This window comes from Limanda limanda, chromosome 7 (assembly GCF_963576545.1).
Source record: "Limanda limanda chromosome 7, fLimLim1.1, whole genome shotgun sequence".
NCBI classification, from domain to species: domain Eukaryota; kingdom Metazoa; phylum Chordata; class Actinopteri; order Pleuronectiformes; family Pleuronectidae; genus Limanda; species Limanda limanda.
Genome location: NC_083642.1, coordinates 7,760,377 through 7,783,385, shown reverse-complemented (window position 1 = coordinate 7,783,385; position 23,009 = coordinate 7,760,377). Strand labels below are relative to the sequence as shown.

At 43.8% G+C, this 23,009-nt stretch overlaps 1 protein-coding gene across 3 annotated transcripts; it reads left to right on the top strand.

The window, feature by feature from the left end:
- Nucleotides 1-759: 759 nt before the first annotated feature.
- dlgap4a (discs, large (Drosophila) homolog-associated protein 4a) lies at nucleotides 760-22,779 on the top strand. Of its 3 annotated transcripts, XM_061075478.1 has the most exons (12): nucleotides 760-1,953; nucleotides 2,308-2,546; nucleotides 3,460-3,537; nucleotides 4,088-4,235; nucleotides 6,286-6,505; nucleotides 13,304-13,321; nucleotides 15,394-15,806; nucleotides 15,901-15,998; nucleotides 17,097-17,533; nucleotides 19,045-19,136; nucleotides 19,576-19,728; nucleotides 20,319-22,779. In XM_061075478.1, exons 1-12 carry the CDS (start codon nucleotides 760-762, stop codon nucleotides 20,541-20,543), a joined length of 3,315 nt encoding a protein of 1,104 aa, XP_060931461.1. In that variant the 3' UTR covers nucleotides 20,544-22,779. The 3 variants fall into 3 exon arrangements, with proteins under 3 accessions (XP_060931461.1, XP_060931460.1, XP_060931459.1); XM_061075477.1 differs by lacking the exon at nucleotides 13,304-13,321; XM_061075476.1 differs by lacking the exon at nucleotides 13,304-13,321 and having other exon boundaries at nucleotides 760-1,965; nucleotides 6,259-6,505.
- The last annotated feature ends 230 nt before the right edge of the window (nucleotides 22,780-23,009 follow it).

Sequence of the window (23,009 nt, the reverse complement as noted above, 5' to 3'; positions counted from 1 at the left end):
CTATTTTACTGTTACACAGTGTTAACTAGCCTGACTCAGTTTAAAACTGTTTTAAAGAGAGTTTACAGGTTCCCCCCCGATGTGGATGGAGATGCAAACATATACAGTTTCATGTAACATGCACACTAAACCACAATACAATAAAAACAGTAAACAGTAAAGGTTTGACTCAGGCAGCAAAACAAAATAAAACAAAGTACATAGACTCTACAGAGAAGAGGATAGTGGAAGAAAGAGCAAGATCAGTGATTGTAGGTTTAAACAGAGGTTGTGGTTCTACAGTGAGAGGTTCTCTGAATCAGAAATATTTTTGAGGGGTTTTCCTTACAGTCACTCCAGCCATGAAAAGGAATATAAATCGAAAATTACAATATACAGAAACAGTAGTAGGTATTAGTATTAAATATAAAATATGATACTATATATAAATAGAAGCCACATAAGAATATGTAGAAATAAAGTTATGTTGTTGTTTTGTGGTTTATCTAGGTATGCGCTCTTGTGTTGTCTAAAGCAATAAGTGCTGGCAGGTTGTTATTGTTATGGATCTGTAAAAAGAGTTTAAAGGATGGGGTTCATGTGGTTCAAGTTTTAAAAGGTTTATTCAGAATGCAACCTTGCACCAAATAGCAGCATCAATCAGACAGTTGTGTGTTTAATGGATCTTTCTGTGTCTCTCTCTCTTGGCAGGATGAGTCCTTCAGGTGTATAGACCCGTATTGACTGGAGACATGTTCTAAGGACGACACATGAGCCACCATGAAAGGGTTAGGAGCCAACCGCAGTCGTCACCTGTCTGACTCGTGTGAACCATGCCAGCAGAACCCTCTCTATCCTCTCACCTCGGACCCTCACGGCTCCTTCATGTTGAGCCCCACCATTAACCACTATGGCACTCTGGACCCCCATCTCCACCTGTGCTCCCCCACCAGTCCCACCGCCCTGCCGCCTGACTGCTTGCTGCCTTTCAGCCAGATGTCCAACAGCAGCACCTTCCCGCGGCTGCACTTCACCTCCCAGAACGACCAGCTGGACTGCTCCCAGGCCTGTTTGGCTGGTGGGGGAGTCGGGCAAGGCAACAGGGCAGGCAATCTATCCAACTCCCTGTCCATGGGTATGGGCTTAGGCCTGGGCTTCCCTGGTGGGCCCATGATCACCAGTGGATCGGCCACCATATCGTCTGCGGCAGCAGCAAAGATGAATCGGTTACCTTCCAACCTCTTGGATCAGCTGGAGCGGCACCTGCCCATGCAGCGTGATGGCTTCAGTACTCTGCAGTTTCATCGAGGACGTATGTCAAAGCAACGCAGTGAGAGCCCTGGACGAATACGCCACCTGATGCATTCTGTGCAGAAGCTATTTGCCAAGTCCCAGTCACTGGAAAGCTCTGCAATAAAAGGCAGCATAAACGGGCGCTCTGTTGGAGGAATGACCGGCACCGCAGGGGCTTGTGAGGACGGGGGCAGACAGAGCCGCAGGAGCAAGAGCAAAGACAGGGCTAAAACCGAGGGGCCAAAGCAGAGGCCGAGGCCCAACGCACTAGGCCTCTGGAGCTCGGACGATGCCCTGGACACTGACATGACCAAAGCTGGCACTATCGCTGTAGGTTACCGCAACCCGCTGACCATGATGACTCTTGGCAGAGCGGTGTCAGACAGCCAGGCTCCTCCCAGGCACATCCCACAGGGCTACCACACCATTTCTGCACATCCTTTAAAGACCTCGAAAAGCAGCGGTGACCTCAAGTTCCTGGCGTGCCAGGCGACACAGGTAGGATGCAAGGAGGGAGGAACAAGAGGAAGCAAGGATGACACGCTGGTGAAGAGGGGCACCTGGTCCACTCTCACCCTCAGCCAGGCCAGGCAAGTGCTGCAGAAGGGCTCTGCTACAGTCAACAGGACCCTGCTTAAAACAAAGTCATGTCACCCGGACCTGACGCAGCAGTTTCTTCAGGTAGGAGGGACAGTGAGTATTCATCTTCATCTTCATCCTCTTTGTGAGTTTGCATGGTTATTCTTCTCTTTTCCTAATTTCTCTGAGGTTTGACACTTCCTGATAAGTCAGATTGACCCTCATTCTATTTATCACTTACACTTTATCCTCATATCCATACTCGCCTACACTTGACATTCAATCCAGTCCTGTTTTCCTTTGCTGCTCATGTTCTGAATCATATTTAGTTCACAAAAGTAGTCAAAATCAGACACCAACCATGAAATGCATGCAGTATCGAAGGAACACGACTGAAATATATATATGACAAAGTTGTGTGGTCTCACATCTGTACATATATGCATTTTAATCTAGGTCCCACTGGGTGAATGGACAGGAACTTTGGGTCGCGGCCGAGCCAAGGGAACGGAGATCCCCTGTCGACGGATGCGCAGCGGCAGCTACGTGAAAGCCATGGGGGACCTGGAAGACAGCGAGGACTCGGAGGGAAGTCCCAAGCCGTCCCCCAAATCTGCTGCTCGACGCCAGAGCTACCTGAAGGCCACGCACGTCTCCATGAGCGAGCAGCAGGAGCCGCCGCCACCTCCTCGCAAGTGAGTCACAGAGCACGGAGAATAGACGTCAATTTTGACCCTGATTACCTTTTTATTGTTTTGCCATAGTTGAGTTTCTTTTACTTTACATTCCTCCAAACCAGAAAGACGCATTGAAGGGGTTTATTTGATTGAAATAGTGGGGATCAGCATTTTTTTTTTCTCGTATCCCCAAAGGTCGTCAGCAGGTGGCAGCAACTTGTCATGAATAATAGTCAGAAAGGGCAGCAGCTCTTATTGTCGTTAATGGGATCAAGTCATGGAGGTAGAGATGCAGCTTAATGGGAGAAGACGGGGCGTGACGCTGAAGTATATTTCTGGTCAGCCGAGAGGTTGATGTGGTTGTTGAAGTTTGATGATGAAGGAAAGGAACGCGGACCCAGTACTTACAAGTATAATAATGTTTATTAAACAAAGTAGTACAGGTCAAGACGAGCTCTAGAACTCGGAGAAATCACCCAGGCGAAATAGAGAAATCTGACTTCCAGGGGTCGGACACACAGTATATATAGAGAGATTGGTTCCGCCCATGACTTCAGGTAAATGCCGTCCCCCATGGGATTTCTGACTAAAGAGGCACATGTTTTTGTGTCCGAACATAAAGACACATTGGTCAAGAACATTCCTTCTACACCCATCCATTAGCTAGTCGGAGGTCATTCCCAAAGTCAAGGATCATTTCAAAAAGGGAGACAACTTCTAAAGTAAACACCTGGAGGACTCTGAGAATATCTGAGAGTCCAGAAGGCAGGTATCATAAACGTAAGCCTGTCATTATGTTTTGAACACATACCAAAATGATCTACTCTAACGAATATACGACAACGCAAAGTATCATCTTTATTTGCCGCGAAAGCAAGAGGAGGTGAAATTTGTGCCGTGTGTTTTACCCCCCCCACATCCACACGGACAGGCCTCGTTACTACGCTCTCATGCGGGAGGATTATCTGTGGTCTCCTCTGCACAGTGCATGCTCTGTGCAGCAACTGAGGTCAGTGCCATCCATACAGGCAGGCAGTGTGGCCCCTCCCCCCCAACCTCACCTGCCCCACCGCCATGACCCCGCCACCTTTATTTGTCTAACCCCTCCCGGTGCTTTTTCCTCTCCATCTCTTTACCTTGCAGGTCCTGTGCGTGGCGTGTTGGTACTTAACACTCACCTGCTTCCTCAAGCCCTGGTTTTCATAACATGCAAGCAAATTTCCCCATGGAAATCACTCAAACACACCCTGCTGCTGACTGTGCACATATTTTCCCTCACAATAAATAGGTGAGCCAGAACAGAGGAAACCGAACAGAATGTTCCCAGATCAGTCAGTAAATTTATAAATAAAACAAATTTAGCAGTTTAGCTCAAAAATCTGTTTCCTCTGTGCTGCGATTCGAAACCCAAGCACATAACCCCTTATCCACACATTTCGATTGTATTAAACTTTAATTTACCCAGGTGCCATTGCAAGTTCGTCCTGGATACCATCATGTAAACACAGCCCTCACTTATTCCAGACTCTGACGTCTGATTGTCACGTCCTCTTCCACAGCACGCTGCCGTCCCTGAAGGAGCTGGCGACCAATCGGAGCCTGGATAACTTGGACTGCCTGGTGAGCCCGCTGGAGGCCCCGGCACGCCACAGGAACCACGACTTCAGCCATTGCTCTGCCACACTGGGCAGAGCCTCGGCCACTCAGGTACGGCTGCGGTGTTATCAGACATGTCACTGTTTAGGCAAATATCACACGTACGCTGATGTCAGGCAAATGTCACGGGTCAGTGTTCACCTGGGTTGAAGTGGACTCAAACTCAAGAGATGTCGATTAAAGTCTATTGGGTTTCTTATTAAAGTATTACATAAAAGCTAATTAGATCATGTTGCATTTACTCCTGTGACTCAAAGAGAGATGAATGAGTATGTGTGATGTATGATATGGTCACAAGGGATTGTTGGGAAAAATACACAACTCTGAGGTTGAAGCTTCTGAGAGAGAATATTTAAACATATGCAATGTCTCCTGAGACGGCCGAGAGACGGGATATGAATCAACCAGCTGGGAATAAGGAGGTGGAATCTTAAAAAAGATTGCGCGTGTTTGCAGATGTCAAAGTGGGATATCTGCCTCAGAGTAAACTTGAGGGAGCTTGTATATCTCCATCAGCATGATGTAGAATCACAAACCAGACTAATGCAAACAGCCTTTACAAGTGATGGTATCAGTCTGTATTTGTACAGTACACGGGAACTTAAACATCCATCACATTAGGATTCAGAGATTCTATTTCCTTGAAGATGACAGTTAAATCAGAATAAAACACGTCTGGGTTGTAAACTACCACAAACGGAGGCAGTGGTTTTTGAGGGAGTATTATTCACGTTTATGTTCCACCCACGGCTCGTTCATATATAACAGTAAAATGCCAAACATAAAAATAACTAGACTGCTGCTGGCTGTGTGCTGCTTCTTTTCATGTTTCTTTATCAAACATGTCAGACCAAGCCCATCATAACTTGACAAGACAAAGCCTCACAACAAAGAAATACTGAAACAGAGCTATTTTTGGTAGCTCACTGAAAGGCTGCAGAAACATTATTTTTATACTGACTCTGAACCAAGATCTAAAAATAGTCATACCATGTATCAGCTTTAATTATGTTCAAAATGTAACACTGGTTTTAAAAATGTTATAACTTTTTGTGTCCATGAGATCTTTTAACTAATATTTTAAATGTGGTGATGGACAGTATCTAAGATCCATTCATTTTAGGGTTAATACCTTTTTAGATTTAGTTTATTTTCACCGGTCACTTAAATAAAATCAACAAATAGCCATTGTAACATACATATAACTCATTTTGTTTACACTGTTTCATTATTCTTTATAAACTAACTACGAATGATCAAAGTATATTCAAGTGAAGTAAAAGTACCTCAAAATTGCTGCTTTGTACTATGTTTTGGAGCTGCCCACATCTTGTTCCTGATTGGTCGGCCGTGTTTGAAACATTCTCCATCACCTTAAGTAAGGAGAGACGATCAGTTCCCACGACTCTTGCTTCTCAGATTAGCTCCTGGAGTGTTTGCACTCACAGCTGCACAGTGTGAAGTCTTACCACTTCTGTCAATATTGCCTCAGCAGATAGTGTTGAATCACTGGAGATCGGCCAAACCACCTTTACACTGCAACTATGTACAATGTGTGAGTGGACTTCTCAAACTTGAAAAACTTTCCTCCTCTACGAGTAAAATTCCCTGTGACCCTTTACAAAAGACACAGAGGTGTTATTAGCAATTCCAGCTGAGTGACTTCCATTTTAAAGGTCTAAGATGGTTTCATTATGAGGCCCAAAGAGGTCAAACTCTATGAAATATTAAATCGAGTAGAAAAAGGTTTAAATTTGCTCATTCTTACCACATCAATCCTCTCAACTCTTAAGAATTATCAAAAGATCCTTTGGAAGGGATCTAATGCTGTTTATACAGTGGTGCATAAGAATTAAGAATCTAATAATTTCACATAAAACAAAATGAGTCATAGCCTTTGATAATTTAAGTGATAATATGTCTGTGCTTCTTTTTAAATAGGATTTCGAATGAGGTCGTAATTGTTTTTACATTGTTGTATTTATGCTTTTGCTGAAGTAAAAGATTGCTTTGTATTTATTCCACGACTTGGGAATATAGAATGCATGTTTCTCAGTCTGCCCTCTGCCCACAGCGTGTGAGTCTGCACACGTTCTTTCAGGTATGCGGGCAGGGCTGTGGGCACTCGGTGATGTACTGTGACGGAGAGTCCCAGGCAGTGGAGGCTCTGGATCTGCCCACGCCGACGTGCTTCCGGTCGCGCAGCCACAGCTACCTGCGGGCCATCCAGGCCGGCTGCTCCCAGGACGAAGACACGGCCTCGGTGGACTCGGACTCACCGCCGCCCACCGCTGCAGTCTACAGCTATAGCACCGACACCCGTGAGTACCAGAGACAAGAGAGACAGAGCTGCTGCTGAACATAGATTACAAAAAGAATTCGCTGAAAGAGAGGAAATACAGGACATGTATCATAACACATACAGTTAAAGTGATAATTGTCCCTTGAAATAGATAAAACACTTTGGTTTTATATCACTTATATAAACCACAATTTAAAACATATTCACTTGTAAATTATAATTTAAAAACTGATTAAACTTTTCAATTCTGGTTAAGAACAATACGAAGAAATCACATAGACAGCTTAACTTTGGTATAACTTTATTGGCTTTGTTTGTGTGTGAAATAGTTTGTTAAGTCGTGGAATATCTTTTTTTATTTCTTTTTTTAATTATTTTATCGTTTTCAGCGTTTACTGTACTTTGTAGGAAATGTTTCTGAAACACAGTTCATGATTCGCATTACAAATACAGTAATGAAGATGATCTATGACAGAATTTCCATCCATCATCCCCTGTCAAACAAAGCTTTGATTCCAGGGCAGCATGTGTGATAATGTCTCCACCAATGAGAATGTTTTAGAATAAGCACACTGTTGTGTTAGTGTTTGTTTAAAGGGGTTGTGTGAACAATTCAATTAAAGTGAATTACATTTGAGTCTTTTTGGTTTTAACACCTGATGACCAACCACTCTTTACTTTATATGATATAGATATTCCTCTACTGCACCACTTTGACGATGGAGGTGGTGGGAGAAGTGTTTGAGTCCACAAAACACTTTTTTGAGTTTCAGGGGGTAAACAGCGTTCCAGCAAAAATCCAATACAATGGAAGTAAATGGTGACCGCTTCTTTAAATCTAATATAAACATAACACTGCTCCTGTGGTTTCATCCAAGTGCCTGCAAGCCCTGACATTCAATTAGACTCGTAACAAGATCATTTACACCATGTTTTCAGCCTAAATTTCTGCACTGGAGCCGTGACCATGTGTGGATCACATGGACATTTAAGCTAAAACACGGTGTAAATGACCTTGTTCCGGGTTTAATTTGAATGTCAGGGCTTACAGACACTTGGACGACACCACAGGAGCAGTGTGGAGGCATTTTATCGTTTTTCCTGTTGTTGTTCTACGTTTGAAAAAGTGGCCACCATTTACTTCAGTTGTATTGGATTTGGCTGCAATGTGGTATACCCCTGAAACTCCAAAAGTGTTTTGTGGACTAAAACACTTCACCCACCACCTCCATCAGCATAGTGGTGAGTAGATAATGAGTGAATTTTCATTTTTTTTACAGATGAACTATCCCTTTGAGCTGAAAGCTGGCTTCATGACTAACATCCTACATTAATGGTGCAAATATCTGACAAATGTTCCATTAATAAAATCATACAGCCAGCGTTTGTAAGGACCCTGTCTATGGGTGGATGGGCCTGCATATCTAAATTAGTGCTAATCATTATTTGACGCTTGAAAATTAAGAAAACGTTGTTGTCCAATATTTCTTTTGCCAATAAAGGTTATTTCCCTTTGACATACTGGAGATCAAATATGACAAATTGAAGAAAAAAAAAAAGCCTTTGTCAATAATCGCGCCTTCCAGTGTCTGGTGACATGTTTATGTCTGGACGGACTCGGGTGTGATCCCCGCGGCGTCCAGGGACGGAAATGAAGCGCACCTACCGCGATGAGCTCGTCCACAACACAACGCCTCTCTCAACCAATCAGCCGCCTCACCGATTACCGCGAGGAGCCCAGCGGACCAATCGGGTGCGTTGGGCGGTAAGCGGCGGAAAACGTGGACTCCAATCCCGGTCTCGCAGGGCGTGTGGCTCGGATCCTTTCTTCACAGAGTCTCCGGTGCGAGTCCCGCCGCTGATCGTCTCCTCCGCTTCGTCAATGAACTGGAACATTTAAGGATTTTTTAACCCGCCGCCATTAAACAGTAAGACTTCCCGCCGTCGCTTTCTTCTTCTTCTCTTCTTCTGCTCCGTGATGTGTCTGCTGCTGTCGTTAGCAACAGAGAAGCTAGCACAAGCTAACGGCGGTGCTGGGGCAAGCTAGCTAACGTGGATGAAGAAAGGGAATGAAACGCCTGTGATGCGAGGAGGATGGTGGGGTAGGGTGGTGGTGGTGTAGCTGCTGGTGTAACTACACTGGTTACACTGGTGCTAGCGAGGCTTTGGTGGGAGTCTCTTTTGTTGGTTCACCCCCTCGTCTGCTATGTGGAGCCTCGGGCTAACGTTACCCAGCGATTAGAGCCCGTGATGAGCGTCCACTGGCGGCTAGCTACAAGCTAACAGCTAGCCGAGGCGTCAACAGCTCCACACCCGAACCCTTCACTTTGTTTTACCGCTGGATCCACGACCAATCGCCGCTGAACGCCATGTGCTAATAGAAGCTGCCTGTACTTCACCGATCAGCTGGATTTAGAGATGATTAAATCATAATCCACACACACACATAGCGATGATCGATTTAAAAATCAGAAATCCATCCCTGAATGGATTCGTACAAGGGGAATCCGGACTAGTGGAGGGTATCGATGGGTTTATAAATGAGCATGAGGGGTTTAAATGAGGCGATTGCAACGTTACTCTTGTCTCGGATCCATGTGACAGTGATGCGAGCCCAGAGGCATGGAGGAGGAAGCTATGATTCACCAGCCGGCCCATTTAAAGACTCGTTAAAAAGTTTCAGCCCTTTTTCCTCCTGCAGACTGCAGTGTCTCCTTGCTTCTTCCCTGAATGGCTCCTATGAGTTTTACCACATTGTTCTTATTGATGGATGAGAGAGAACCCCTAAATGTGGTTCAATAGTTGTGTCTTAAATCCCATCTGTCGTGTTCAGATCCACTTTTTGTTCTTGAAAGCTGCCTTCAGAAAGATGTTCCACCTCCACCGCAGTGGCTCTTTCTGATTTACAGTCAGTGGCATCATGGACCATTTTTCACTGAGCAGCCTGCTACCACGTGTTCAGACCTGAGGACATTATCAATAATTGATCAGCTTCCTGCTCTCTGTAGTGCTCTGCAGTTAGGACACTTTGCTGGGCTTCTATCAGGACCCCCTGACGTAAGGAGGAAACAAATGCAACATCAGGAGTGAGGCACTCAAGATCAAATCATCTGTCTGTGCACTCAGACGTCATCGATCAGGAGATTTCCTGTGTAGTATTGATTTATTTTTAACCAATGCTTTTAATTTCCCATCCTCCAAGAGCTTGGAAACCACCCATCAGGCTGCTGAACAGCTGTCTGGGTGGGTACCACCATCAGCTCATCAGCTTTATGTAGCCACAAGGCGTGTTCATTGTATCCAGCAGCATATTACACAAGGCGGGATGCGTCTGTCTGTGTGCTGCCGTGAGTCACGTCCCACTCATTGATGAGGTAATCTCTCTCTCTATCTCTCTCTCGACTGAATGGGTGAAGCAGTTTCACAGTAAGATCTACAGCACACCAGCTTCCTGATGATGTCTGCATGTGTGGAGCTTTGTGTTGACATCGTTCACTGTCCACTTCCTACACTCGTGACATTCTGATTTGTGAAAGTATTTTTTATCAGCTTATGTGAAAATAAACACATTCAGAGTATTTGTAAAAAGACTATTTGTGCAGTACAGTAACATATTTTTTCGCACTGACAATTTTGCACTTAAACAAATAGAAGATTATTTGATGAGTACAAGGACATAAGTTATCAGAGGTTATTTTGATTATACATTCATTATTAAGGACAAAGGTCCTGTGTCCTGAATGTTCAAGGACAATTTTTTTGCACTACCCTTTCTTAGTTTTTGCACTTCAGTTAACGTGTAGAAGACAATGTTGTTCACAAAATTAAATGTGACATTTGAAGCGAGTTGAGCAGTCTTATTTTGTTAATTTTTTGTAATGCCTTTGAATAATATGGGGGACATGAATCGCAATATATCGCAGAATCGAATCGCAATATATCGCAGAATCGCAATACTATTGAATCGTGGCCCAAATATCGCAATACTATTGAGTCGTCACATTTTTGCCAATTCCCACCCCTAGTATCTAATAGTGTTTTTGTCCAGCTATTCAGTTTTGAGGATTTGCTGCTTTTGTTCATCTGATGTGATGTGTGTTGGTTGCACAAATCACCATTTTCATGTACAGACCAAAGGATTTACAGAAAGAGAACACCGGGCAGATTAAGAAATAATCACTCTTCTTCTAATCACTGTCTTGTTTTGTGTTGTGTTTTTCGTTGTCCTCTGCAACTTAACCACAACGCTCGATTGGATGACAGATTGAAAAGAGGTTGCGTGTCTGAAGCACATCCTCACATCCGTACTGATGAATGGCAGGGTTTTACTTTTTAACCACACTACCCACCATTATGCTGGAGCTTGCAAAAGCCAAATGCTTGCTTGTGGGGGTTATTTTTGAAAAGGCTTTCAAGCTGAGATAATTAATCTCTAGCTGTGTGCTTTTACCTTTTGTTTGATTTCTTTTTGTGTCGTATTTGTCTTTCTTATATCTAAACAAAATCAAAGTGGTTCAGACATACAGTGTTAAAGAGTCCCAGCTTCCCCTCCTGATTCTTTGACCTCAGAGGAACTTCTCACGTGTCTTAACGTCAGCTGTTCAGGCGACAACCCAGACCGCTGCCCCCCCCCCCCCCCCCCCGTCCAACAGGTCAGACTTAGAGCCACAGCAGGTCTTAAGGACATCGCCATATGCACCCGATAGCAATGCACAAACCTAGACTCACACAGTGCCAAGAGTGGACTAAGTCATTTGGATTGTGTCTCGGTTTCAATGAATGTGCTCAAGGCAAGTGCGTTATTTAAAGTTTTCCTGTTACCTACTTTGGGAACTCCCAACATTCATGTGATAGAACAAGTTTCTTGACTGGTGGTGAAATCATAGCTGTTTGTTCTTTCTACGTCATTCTTCAGTCGTTGGTGTTGTCACTGTTTCGGTCTGTGTGTTGTGTAAACGGTTTGCTGTTTTCTATTAGTATGTCAGCATTGTCTCCTTAACAGCAGGCTGCCTGTCTCTCTGTCTCGACAGATTGTTCTCTCTGTCAGGATGTCTGTCTCTGCTCATTGATTTAAATTTTTTTAAACATTGTGAGAACAAGGAGATAGATTTTAAGGCTACGGGGACTGTTCTTAAATGTAGTTCCACAAAGTGAAATCAACAGAGGCCAGTTTTCTGCCCATACGTGAATTTACATAAATAAAATGATCAGTCCTCCTCAGACATGTGTCCCAGTCTAATCTTTCAGTCTACGACTCCCACAGTCTGTCAGCTTGCCATATTATCTTACAATGAGACTGCTAATCTTCAACAGCGCTTCTATCACCACCTCTTTTCATGATACTTGGCTCATGTCCAGTTACACTGAGATTCATGCAGAATAAGCTACAACACTGTCCATAAGGCTTTGTGTGTAATTCAGGAGAAACTAATGTGAAACACTGCAAAAAAATAACAGTTCATGCCTAATTAACTTTAAGCCAAATCCACTCTGGAATGAGTTCAGCAGTAATCAAGACTTCTTAAATCCCAAACCAGAACACCAAACACTGCCACTGGAAGAGAATCATGGTCTGTTTTTGTAAAAATTAGCAAATAGCAACAGCTTTTAAAAGATTCGATCATAGTAACTCAAGTTTTAGTCGGCTGTGGTGGGCCCATTAGTTGTCATCCGATACCTCACAGACAAACCTGCTGCTGGAGCCGGAGAATATCCTGCCTCAGAGACTGCATAGCTAGCATAAGTGAGACAATTTACTAAACATGTGTTCACGGTGGTATAGTGGTTCATGGGCATAGGGGTGTTGACAGCACTCTAATTGATCCTAATTGTTTTGAGAGAAGAAGAAAGCTTTCGGGTCACTGAATTATGTGAGTCAGACAGCTGCTGTCAGTCTGTGGACGTGTTACCTTGTGCGTCACTCAGGAAAGGGAGGCTGTGTTATGACTAGTGTAGGAAAAAGGCAGCCTTCTCATTCATTTGAATGTGGCTAGTCGGGTAACATAGTAACATAGTGCCTTTGCATAGACATCCGGCCTATGCAAAGGGATCTTGCTTAAAGTGGCAGGGTTGTAATGTAAATGTTGTATTTTCACTGTTAATGTTGCAATTGTAACAACAAAAGATAAAATAATTGACACAATAACCTGCCACGGTTGTAAAATCATTTTAGGAAATACCAACGTTAGCATAAATAGTTGTTTTTAATAGAGTTTCATTACCAAACCTGCAGAAGCATTTCATTAAACTTGATTCCTTTACTCATGAAGCACAGTCTCCAGCGGTGGAAAGCAACATCAGTTTCGACTTGTTTTGCTTTTATTAAAGTTGGCATACTAGCCTAGCTGTTCTTATAGCAGTCCAGTATAGTCCAGTCTGCCCTTATGAAGTACCGCTGCTCAGGGCATATTAGAAATGTCTTGTAAACACAATGATGGATGAAGCTCTTAAAAAGTGACCATCACCTCCTCTTGCCTCCGACAGGAAATCCCATTTGGCAGCAGAGAAAACGTATTAAAACACCTTTTGTTAATTGTCGTTCATTCATGCGTTCAACGACCAGGGTTTTAACAGCAACTAAGCACCTTTAGGGATCTGAAGAATTAAATGTTTCAGCTGGAGGCTGTGTGCTGTCCCTGCCCTGGAGATCCAGGGTCTGGGCAGCACTGATCCCTGCTTGGCACAATCTCCATGGCCAGGGGATATAGAGCCAGCCACCACATATTGCACTCCGACAGTGAAATGGATTGTGCAGTTAGCTAAAGGTGTGAATAATCTTCAATTAGCCCACTTCACTATGACCCATTTCTGGTTGTAGCTAATAAATCGTGCTATTGTAGAGCTGAGTGAAAGTGGCTCCTGTGTGGTCAGCTGTTGATGGATATTTAGCTTCGAGGAGATGATCTAACTCGGCGTAATTGTGTGTGATGCGTTGCAGCCTCGCAGACACAACAAGTGTTGGACATGTGTTAAGACTTGCGGGTGTAATAAGACACATTAACGTTGGGAATGTTGTGCATCTTAGCTATGACAACCACAAGGAGTGTATCGCTCTTTCAGAATAAATGTTCTGCTGTTGGCTGGATATGTTCTCTGAGGTGGGATTGTAGGTCTGCAGGTCAGGGCTGCGTGTGCGACTCGTGATCTTCATGGAGTGGAGTTCCACAGCCGTGTATTTGTATGTTTGTGGGATTTAATGAAGGCTTTGCTGGTGCCGTGACTCACAGGCAGATGACGGAAGTGCAGAGCTCTCACAATTATAGGGTGTTGGGTTGCTGCTTGTGTTGAAACCACTGCTGGACAGAATAATTATATTGTGTTGAATTTCTTAATTTACTTTCTTGGGTCGGCTAATTTTATAGACTGAACACTGTAATGGGGCAAAAGTATTTGCTGTGCTTTACAGCTCTTTCAGTCAGCAATGTTGCCAGTCAGCACGTTGTTTAAATAGCATCTGCCACCCCCGTACCACCACCACCACAAACTCTTGAAGAAAGCCCGAGGTTTTTTCTTGCTTTCCTACGTTGCTTTACTTTAGTTGACTCTGTCTCATCCACCACAACCCTGCAGTCAGACGGATGCCAGGAAAAGAGGCACCAGTCTCACTGCTGGTCTCTGAGTCAGATGGATCTTACTCACTAGTAATCCACTTTCAGGCCTCATTTTTAGTGTCTGTAGAAGGAGTTTGAGAATCCAAGTTCGTGTGTCAACGTCAGAATGTGAAACCTTCTGAATAGCTGTTTTCACTGTGTGGGAAATGGTGACTTCTCTAATTCTCGAGTGTCACCGTTGAGGTTAAAGCAGTTTTTGAGCAACATTTGCATCCATGTGCAGTCATATTTCTTGCCTGCTGAAGATCGTACATCCTTTGAGCTCTGATTTTGGTCTCTACCAACATCTCTCAAGCTGCTAAATCCTCTATTCTGTGACAGCGTCGTGTTGTGGTTGACAATGCTCTTAATGAGAGCAGCAGGTGTGAGCCAGAGAGTAGCTGCCAATTTATCAATATATATCGATTAATGCCGTCCCTACAAATGTACATGTGCGTTTCACTTCTGAGCGATGGGGTGATTTCAAACCACCTACTCTGCTCAAACCAGCAGAGGAAGTAGAAACTGAATTTAATATCTGTATTGTAGTTCCATGTGCCGAATAGTCCCTGCTCCAGGCTTTTCGAGTGGTTCATGTTTATCTGGACGGAGTTTGATAAAACTATGGACGAGCTGAGAGGATGTACTTGAGAGAGTGAGAGCTGGGGATGAGAGAACAAAGCCAGTGAACAAGAGAATTTTCTTTGCTAAAAGTTTAATCGCTTAGGCAGCAAGGTAGAAACTTTAAATATGCAAATCTTCATCTTCAGAGACAGGCATTGAGGAGATTTTGTTATCATTTTGTCTCTTCATATCTCCCATTTCATCCACTAAGACATACCATGCAACAATAAATCTAAAATTAACCAAACGACAGGATGACTGCGATGTCACTCGTCTAATCTTCACTGTGTTGATCTTTGGAGTTCTTCAGATGTAGGAGAAATACAAACAGCAGAGCACAATGAGAACATTTTACTTCCCAGTTTATTTCTTCAAAATTGCCTTGAGCCAGGGACAGAGTTGTCCTGTCATCTGGTCCCCAGAGGGTCTGTGAAGGTGTGGCATGAAAGCAAAGATCCTCATAGAGACACACTGACGTCAATGGAGAACCGTATCCAGCAGCTTTACAGGGTAGCAGAGGTAGCATTAAGCACATCCTAATTGAAACAGCAATAAGGGCAACGTGCATGTTTGTTTTTCAGATGTTTATGGTTTTATGTTTTATACCTTTGCTTTCGTTCTGAAGTCCGATGAGCCAAAGGGCAGGTTTCTCATGCTCAGCTCTCTTTTCTTTATCTTCTTCTTCTGCCAGCAGTCAGCAATAGGAGGGGCCCTCCTCCAGTCCCACCCCGCACCACCTCCAAGCCCCTCATCTCAGTGACCCTGCAGAGCAGCACCGAGTCAGCCCAAGACGTGTACCTTGACCGTGGCAGTGAGGCCAACAGCCAGTCAGGACGCAGCAATTCCTCTGACAGTCTCTGCAGCCTCCGCACAGGCAGCCTGGCGAAGGGGACCCAGCCTCCACCAGCTGCTGTCCCGGCTGTGACCCCTACACCCGCTGCAGCCTCTGTTCCTCCTGTTCCAGCCCCTCGTGACCTCCCTCCCACTATCACTGTCACCAACGCCACCACTTCTACCCTACCCCAAAATGACACCCTGAGCTCTCTCGTCACCCTAGAGCAGCCACCGACTGCAACCAAGAGGAAACTGTCCTCAATAGGAATTCAGGTAAGAGTTGTCTACTTCTGTAGTGGGACACTTCATGCTGGCAGAGAGATAAAGCTTGTATTTGACTGCTTTTCTGGCATCAATGATTGTTCAGGTGGATTGCGTACTTCCAAATCCAAGAGAGGAACCACTATCGCTGACTACGCCCCTAAAATTTCAGTCAATTGGAGTTCAAGTGGAGAACGGCAGGCCGTAAGTACATTCTCACACTTCACATTAACAGTGAATGAAGAGCCATAAGAAATCATTTGATGGTTTATGTTTAATCCAGTCTTCAAAAAGATTTTGCAAAGGAGGACGTGATGAGGATTTGTAGGTTACTGATCATCACAATTTTCCTGTTTTACTGCTAAGCTGCTTTCAGACATGCACTGGTCTTCGCAGCTCCTCTGTATTTTCTCCGAAGGAGGTCAACGTGTGAACGCAAATGTCCAAACGTGATCTTGGTAGCGGAGTTAATGCGTCACTTCCTGCCTCTGCCTGCTGCAGCTTATCACCTGATTTGATTATTGACGGTTGTGCATGTGTGAAAGGCAAACTACGAGTAAACTCCGTAGCCAAATCTCTGTTTTTTACCCAGAGGTCATGTGTAAAAATGGCTCTAGAGAATCACTCTGGAAAGGTGTGAACGTATATTCCAGTTTCTTCCAGTCAGTGGTACATTGTTGGTTGGATAAAGGTTTCAAAATACTTATTATAAATGTATAAATACACATATAGTGAAACCAGAATACATTATAATAATCCGAGACCTTTTTGACCTCTTTGACAGGCCTGGGTCTGAATGCACTTTAGTCCTTCTGCTTCTATAACTGCACACACTCTGTTTTGCTGGTGAAGCTTCAGCACCAGCGAGTGGTTAAGGTCATTCACCAGCAGTCGGTCTGGCAGCAGGACGGCAGCCCAGCTCTCTGATTGATGCCCTTTTACTCTTGCTTTGACTGTAGTGAACTGAACACAGTGAGAAACGGACCATTTATACGTTTCCAGTACTCTGTAATGCCCCTTAATCACATTGGTTTGACAGCCTGTTTCCTTTTCTCCTCCTCATTATCTCTGAAGCCAGCAGCCTGCTGAGCTCTAATGTTTTATACCTGGTTTGCCGCTAATTTCCATTTCTCTTGGTGCTTCTTTGAAATACACAATGCTGCACCATCAACTGCCACGCACGTCTGTCAGCTCAACTCGCTGACCTCAAATTGTTTCCATGGAATATATTCGACGCATCGCATCATTGTCTTATTTATTGAACTGTCTGTCAGGAGCTCATGTTTATTCATGTCTCTGCAGTCTCAGCCGGGAAAGCAGCATGTCCTCCAGACAAAACACAGAGACTGAGCCTCAGGAGCCCCAGGATGCCGCACCCACAGAAAACAACACAGCCAACTGCACCAACAGTCAAACGGTGAATACCACTGCGCCCAACGGACCGGACAAAGCCATGGAACAGCCGGCCCTTAAACACACCTCAGCCCCACCCAGGATATCCACCTCCCCTCCGCAGAGTCTAGACCCGGCTCTGGACCCCTCCTCTCTGCCACCACCAGACCCCAGCTTGGATTCTGGAAATTGCAGCAACAACGGAGATAATGTTCAAACTGGCACGCCAGCTTGCCTCCGAGACGGCAACTGGTTCCTGAAGCTCCTGCAGGCGGAAACAGGCCGCATGGAGGGCTGGTGTCAACAGATGGACCAGGAGACCAAAGACAACAAGATCTCAGAGGAGGGTAAGTAACATTATTACATAAAGTCACTATCCAAACATTTAGGTCCCGTTAACACATTTGCATAAAATCCAGATACATTTTGAGATACTTTCTTACATAAACTGTGTGTGTTCGCGTTCATCAAATCACAAATTTGATTGCACAAATCCGTCTTTTTTGAGCTACATGCAAATCATGTTCTGCTGTAATTCAGTTCAGAGCATGCTGGTAATGGACCATAATCTGTTTAGTAATTTGTTGTCTGTTGTCTGTGTTTGTTCAATTCCCCCTTTCCCCCGTTGCTTCAGTGACACAAGGAGAACAGTTGTAAATTTCAGTTTCTCTTTAGCTGACGTGATCACGACAGACTGGCCCAGAGAGTGGCTATATCCAAACACTACTTTGTAATGTAGTGCCAATGCTGGCTAGAGTTGCTATTACTTAAGTATATTCTTTTAAAGTCAAATTAAATATTGACATGAGGAGATTTGTGACGTTAATTCCCTTTTGTGGGGAGCATTCTTCCTGAAACGAGTTCTCCCAACCTCCGTTTGAACATGAAGTACAGCAAATGTTAAAATATCCCATGACCTGAAGTTGTAAGTCCTGTGTAATGAGGCAGTACCTTGTTCCTTGTAGAGAACATGACATATGAGCACTTTAGTTTAAATAAGTTGCAACGGTAAGTTGTAAGAAACTTTGAGGTGCATGGAGAAGCATTCATATACACAATATCACTAGATTTAATAGATGGCACAGTTGTCCTCCGTCTAGAAAAATCCATGAATAAAACATAAAAAAAACTGAGGCACAATATAACTGTAATAAAGTGAATAGCTTGTCAGTGAGTGATGTGAAGGATTGAATTGATGTCCCTGTTACTGGAGGTCACAGACAGGGGAGTAGGTCAGGCTACGTCCATGTAGACACGGACAATGAGGCCAAACGTGACCAACTCAGTCCTGCTATTGACTCACAGTATCGCTGCTGGTTAGAGTGGGAGTAAGTCTTGTTTTAGCTTTAATATACAGCCACAGCAGAGTCATTCCACTTCTCTCTTCTCCCAGAATACCACTCAGGCTTTTAGGCTGATGTATCTCTGCAGTGTCTTAAATATGAATGAGCACGGAGGACACGAGCAGCCGAGGCTCCGTCAGATTATCATTCCTCCACCTCTCTGTGGACCTGAATTATGAATTTCCATTTACATGCAAATATTAGGGCATAAAATAGCCGAATAAAGAGCTGTTTGTTGTCCTCCCTTAGATTGAGTCAATAAATTACTTCTAAGGAAATCATTTACTGTCACAGAATATTACATGGTAAATGTTCGCATAAATATTTCATTACTAGACAACAGGAATAAATTCTACCCCCCCAGCCCTTCATTTGCAGTATCTCTCAAGTGCAAAAGGACTGGTGTCTCTATCCTACAGCAGTTTATGACCTCTTTGTGAGGTTTTTCAGCTCTTCTATGCTCATTCTTGTCGACTTGTTGATGATTCATAATATTCTCTTCTCTGCGTTCATAGTGTTGGGGACAATCCGCAGTGCTGTGGGCAGCGCTCAGCTCATCATGGCACAGAAGTTTGAGCAGTTCAGAGGCCTCTGTAGAGAGAACTTGGTGAGTGGCTCCGTTACATCACATTTGTTTTTTCCTCTCAAATCCTCATTGACCCCAATTGCTTTCAATCTTTGCGCTGCCAACATCATTTGTCGTTCAGACTGACGCGCGGGAGTCGATTACATTACATTTAGAGAGGAAGAGGAAACAAGAAATCCTCTGATTTATTCAGGCAAATTTATTCTGATGGATGATTGCTCGGCTTACTTGACTCAATTGTCTGCTCTTCCTTCTTGTCTGACACTCTACCGCAGGTCTAATATTGCTGGAATGTAATAATCTGAATGTTGATTAGTGTCAGTTCTGTTTTCTCGTCATCCATTTGCTTGAAGACAAGCTGCCCTGGAAATGTGTGTTTGTGTATTTGTGGGGAGGGATGTGACTAATTCTCTCTGGTTTCTACCACTTGTCAATACTGATTCCTTTTCCCTTTCCCCAGGACGTGAATGCCCACCCACGACCTACAGCACAGGACCTCGCCGGGTTCTGGGATCTGCTTCAACTCACAATAGAAGACATCAGCATGAAGTTTGACGAGCTCTACCAACTGAAAGCCAACAACTGGCAACTTCCTGAGAAACCGGAGAAGAAGGTGATGTTTGGTGCCACGGAGTGTTCAACTTCTTTCGGGTAGTAACTCCGATAGAGCTGGAAGAATTACGTTTTATTTAATGTTGACACAAAGGGTCAAAGGGAAAATCGGCATTTGAAACTATGACGTACATTTTGGTTTATAGTTGAGACAGATTTCATGCGTTGATATCTCGTCTGCATCATTAGAGTTCTTTGTATTCCCTGCAGAAAATTGCTTTTACTGTCTTTCATTCATTTTGTAATACAGATTTCTGAGGAGGCACACGTCACCTACACCTTAGTTTAATTTATTGAATGTACCACACTAGGAAAGTGTGGGTCATTAGGTTTAAGTGTAAATCCATCCAGAACCAATTAATCATTCTTGGAATTGAAAATAACAGCAATTATTTTTAACACCAATAAATAGTTTCTGGCATTTCCAAGCAAAGTTGCCAAACATTCGCTTATGCCAGCTTCTCAAATGGGAGGATTTTTTTTTAGTTGGTTTTAATTTAGCTTACAAATAACAATATATCAATCCCACTGAAGGTTTTGTTTTCCACACTGTACCTTATCCCCTCCTCTCTTCTAATTTGATTTCTTCAGGATGAAAACAAGCCGCTTCCAGCATCTGTGCCAAAGAGGCAGTCAAAGCCCAAGCTGTCGGCGGGCAAGGACAGGAGCGTGGACTCTGCTGTAGACAAGCAGCGACAAGAAGCCAGGAAACGGCTGATGGCAGCAAAGCGTGCGGCGTCAGTACGACAGAACTCCGCCACAGAAAGCGCTGACAGCATCGAAATCTACGTCCCCGAGGCCCAGACCCGCCTCTGAGGGTGAACCAGCACCAATGATCGAGGAATAACCTGACTCACTTTAGACATTCATCGACACAAACACACAAACAGATCTGAGACAAACACGCAGACACACACCGGATGCACAGAGGCGATCCCTCATCGCAGAGCAGCTGATGACGGAAGGAACTTTGGGATCACACGGAAACAATCCAGAAAAACACAGATCATGACCCCGGCTGCCATGGGACAGAAACGACATTGACCGATGTTTAATACTATTGTTATTATTGTTATTATTAATGATTATTATCTCCTAAAGTATATCAAGACTGTCTTAAATGTGCAAGGACATCCTGTACTTTGTGGGCTGAAGAAACTTGGTATCCCAGACGTTTACTCTCTTAAAAACTCCCTTCACTGCTGAGTCGACCGGCAAGTTGTGGCTGCCTGGTTTACGAGCTGAGCTACCATCCACACACACTCAGGACACACATGCAGGTGTACTCACTGTCCACAGAGTCTTCCTGTTCTCTGTTTGTATTAGGCTGCCCCTCGTTGGGCGTGGTGTGTACGCTTTACTGTGTCAGAATCATAAGACGGCGATAATGTACTCGGAGGTTTGAAAATGCAGAGAACCAGAGGAAGGCAGTAGCATATATATTAAAACTATCACACTACTACAATGTTCATTTTGTAAATGTTGTATACCAGATTATTTGTTAGAAAGAGGTCAGTGTTCAGTACCAAGGTAGTTTTTTATAGATCGAGTACATGTGCTGTCATGTTATATTAGCACTTGATGCAATCGTTCACTCCACCTCTCTCTGTTTTCCTCTCCTCCTCACGCACGCTCACTACACAGTCTGTGTGTCTGTGAGAACCCATTGTCAAAGTCTTACATTTGTTTGTTTTTGTGAAGCGATGCGAGGACCCGACTGTCCAGCCAGCGAGCTACAGAGGAATGTATGACATGTATGCATTGACGGCTCATGTTGACTTGATCACTGCACTTTCCATTCACCTCAGATCAAGTCCCGCCCACCTTTTGTTTGCCTGATCGTTCTGACATTCACTGCATCCCCGAGCGATGCAGGGGACCAAGACTCACCACTTGATATGGCATTCCCCATTCCACCAGACTTCGTGTGATTTGGGTGGGGGTTCTCTTGCTACTGGAAAGGAAATGGAATAACAAAGCAATAATCATGTTAGAACAAGCAATGCAGTAGGTACCCAGTCTTAAATTATTTAACTAAACATCTCTTATAATGAAGGATGAATGTTTATATCTTTTCTGAACTGACGGTCCTTGGAGAAAAAACAAAAACAAATCTCAGGTTGAACTCTTAAACTCTCACCAGTGCAAAACCACTATGAATTGATTATTTATTGTGTAACCTCGAATGAACTGGCTACACGCGCTGAGCCGTTTGCCAAATTTTTTTAATCCAGACCTATTCAGTGTTCTCGAAGAAGAAAAGTTACGTTCACCTAAGGTTTGGTTCAGTGAAGCACGGGCGTGATTTGAATGCTCAAATCTCCCGCCGCCTTCACGCTCCTTTCTAGCAGCTCGAGCTCCCACCCGTTTGTTGAGAATGAATAACTGTGGTACATTTCTAATTTAAATTTTTAATGTCATTTGACGCCTTTTGTGACTTTCATCGGAAATGAGGTGAACCCAAATATGTCTTGACTTCTGTAATTATGAAAGTTACTGGTGCTGCGAGGGTATCGTATCGTGCCAAGACAACAACGATCATCAACATTTCAGTGTCATTTGACACCGCTTTTATTTAAACGTGATTATTTTATTTAATCTGCTCATGAGTTCAGCTGTCTGTGTGCGCATTCTCAGCGAAGTTTTGTTTGTGTTTGCATCAGCTCACTCCACATGCGCCATGCCTCCACATTGAGCATGGGACCGGTGTAGTTTCCATGTTTCAGTTTTCTTTCACACAAACACAAGTGCCAAGGGAACACGAGTGGAACAAGGCATAGCAGTCGTAGGTCGACTCACTAGTTTTTTCTCATCTTTTATTTTTTTTTAGTAAGAGCTGGCTCTCCCCCTACTGGTCAGTCCTTGCGTGACACTCCAGACATCATCTGCTCCATTTTGAATTCTTTAATTTACATCAAACCAGAAATCAAGTTGAGCTGGGAATGCTGACACAAAACCAAGTTGTTGATTTTATTCTCTTATTTGTATTACATCAACAATGGACATGTGCATTTCATTGTCCAAAGAAATCATTAAACATCCCTTTGCTACATGTCCTGGTCATCATTCTTGCTGTCGTTTTTATTGCTCTCATCCATATTATGACGGTAATATTAACTGCCTAGTTAATATTACACACAAATAAATCATTAGCATTAGACATGTCATTAATGTGTAATCTCTGAAAGCATGGCCTTCTTACATATAAAAATACACTTAGATCCTTGCCAGTGATTTTTTAGTACTCCTTTAAATGGCTCTTGCAAAAATGATCTGAAACTG

Coding starts and splice junctions, on each gene's coding strand:
- dlgap4a (XM_061075476.1), top strand. CDS start 760: ATGAAAGGGTTAGGAGCCAACCGCAGTCGTCACCTGTCTGACTCGTGT. Junction 4,236..6,258: donor GCAGAGCCTCGGCCACTCAG/GTACGGCTGCGG, acceptor CTCTGCCCACAG/CGTGTGAGTCTGCACACGTT. Junction 15,999..17,096: donor CAAGTGGAGAACGGCAGGCC/GTAAGTACATTC, acceptor ATGTCTCTGCAG/TCTCAGCCGGGAAAGCAGCA.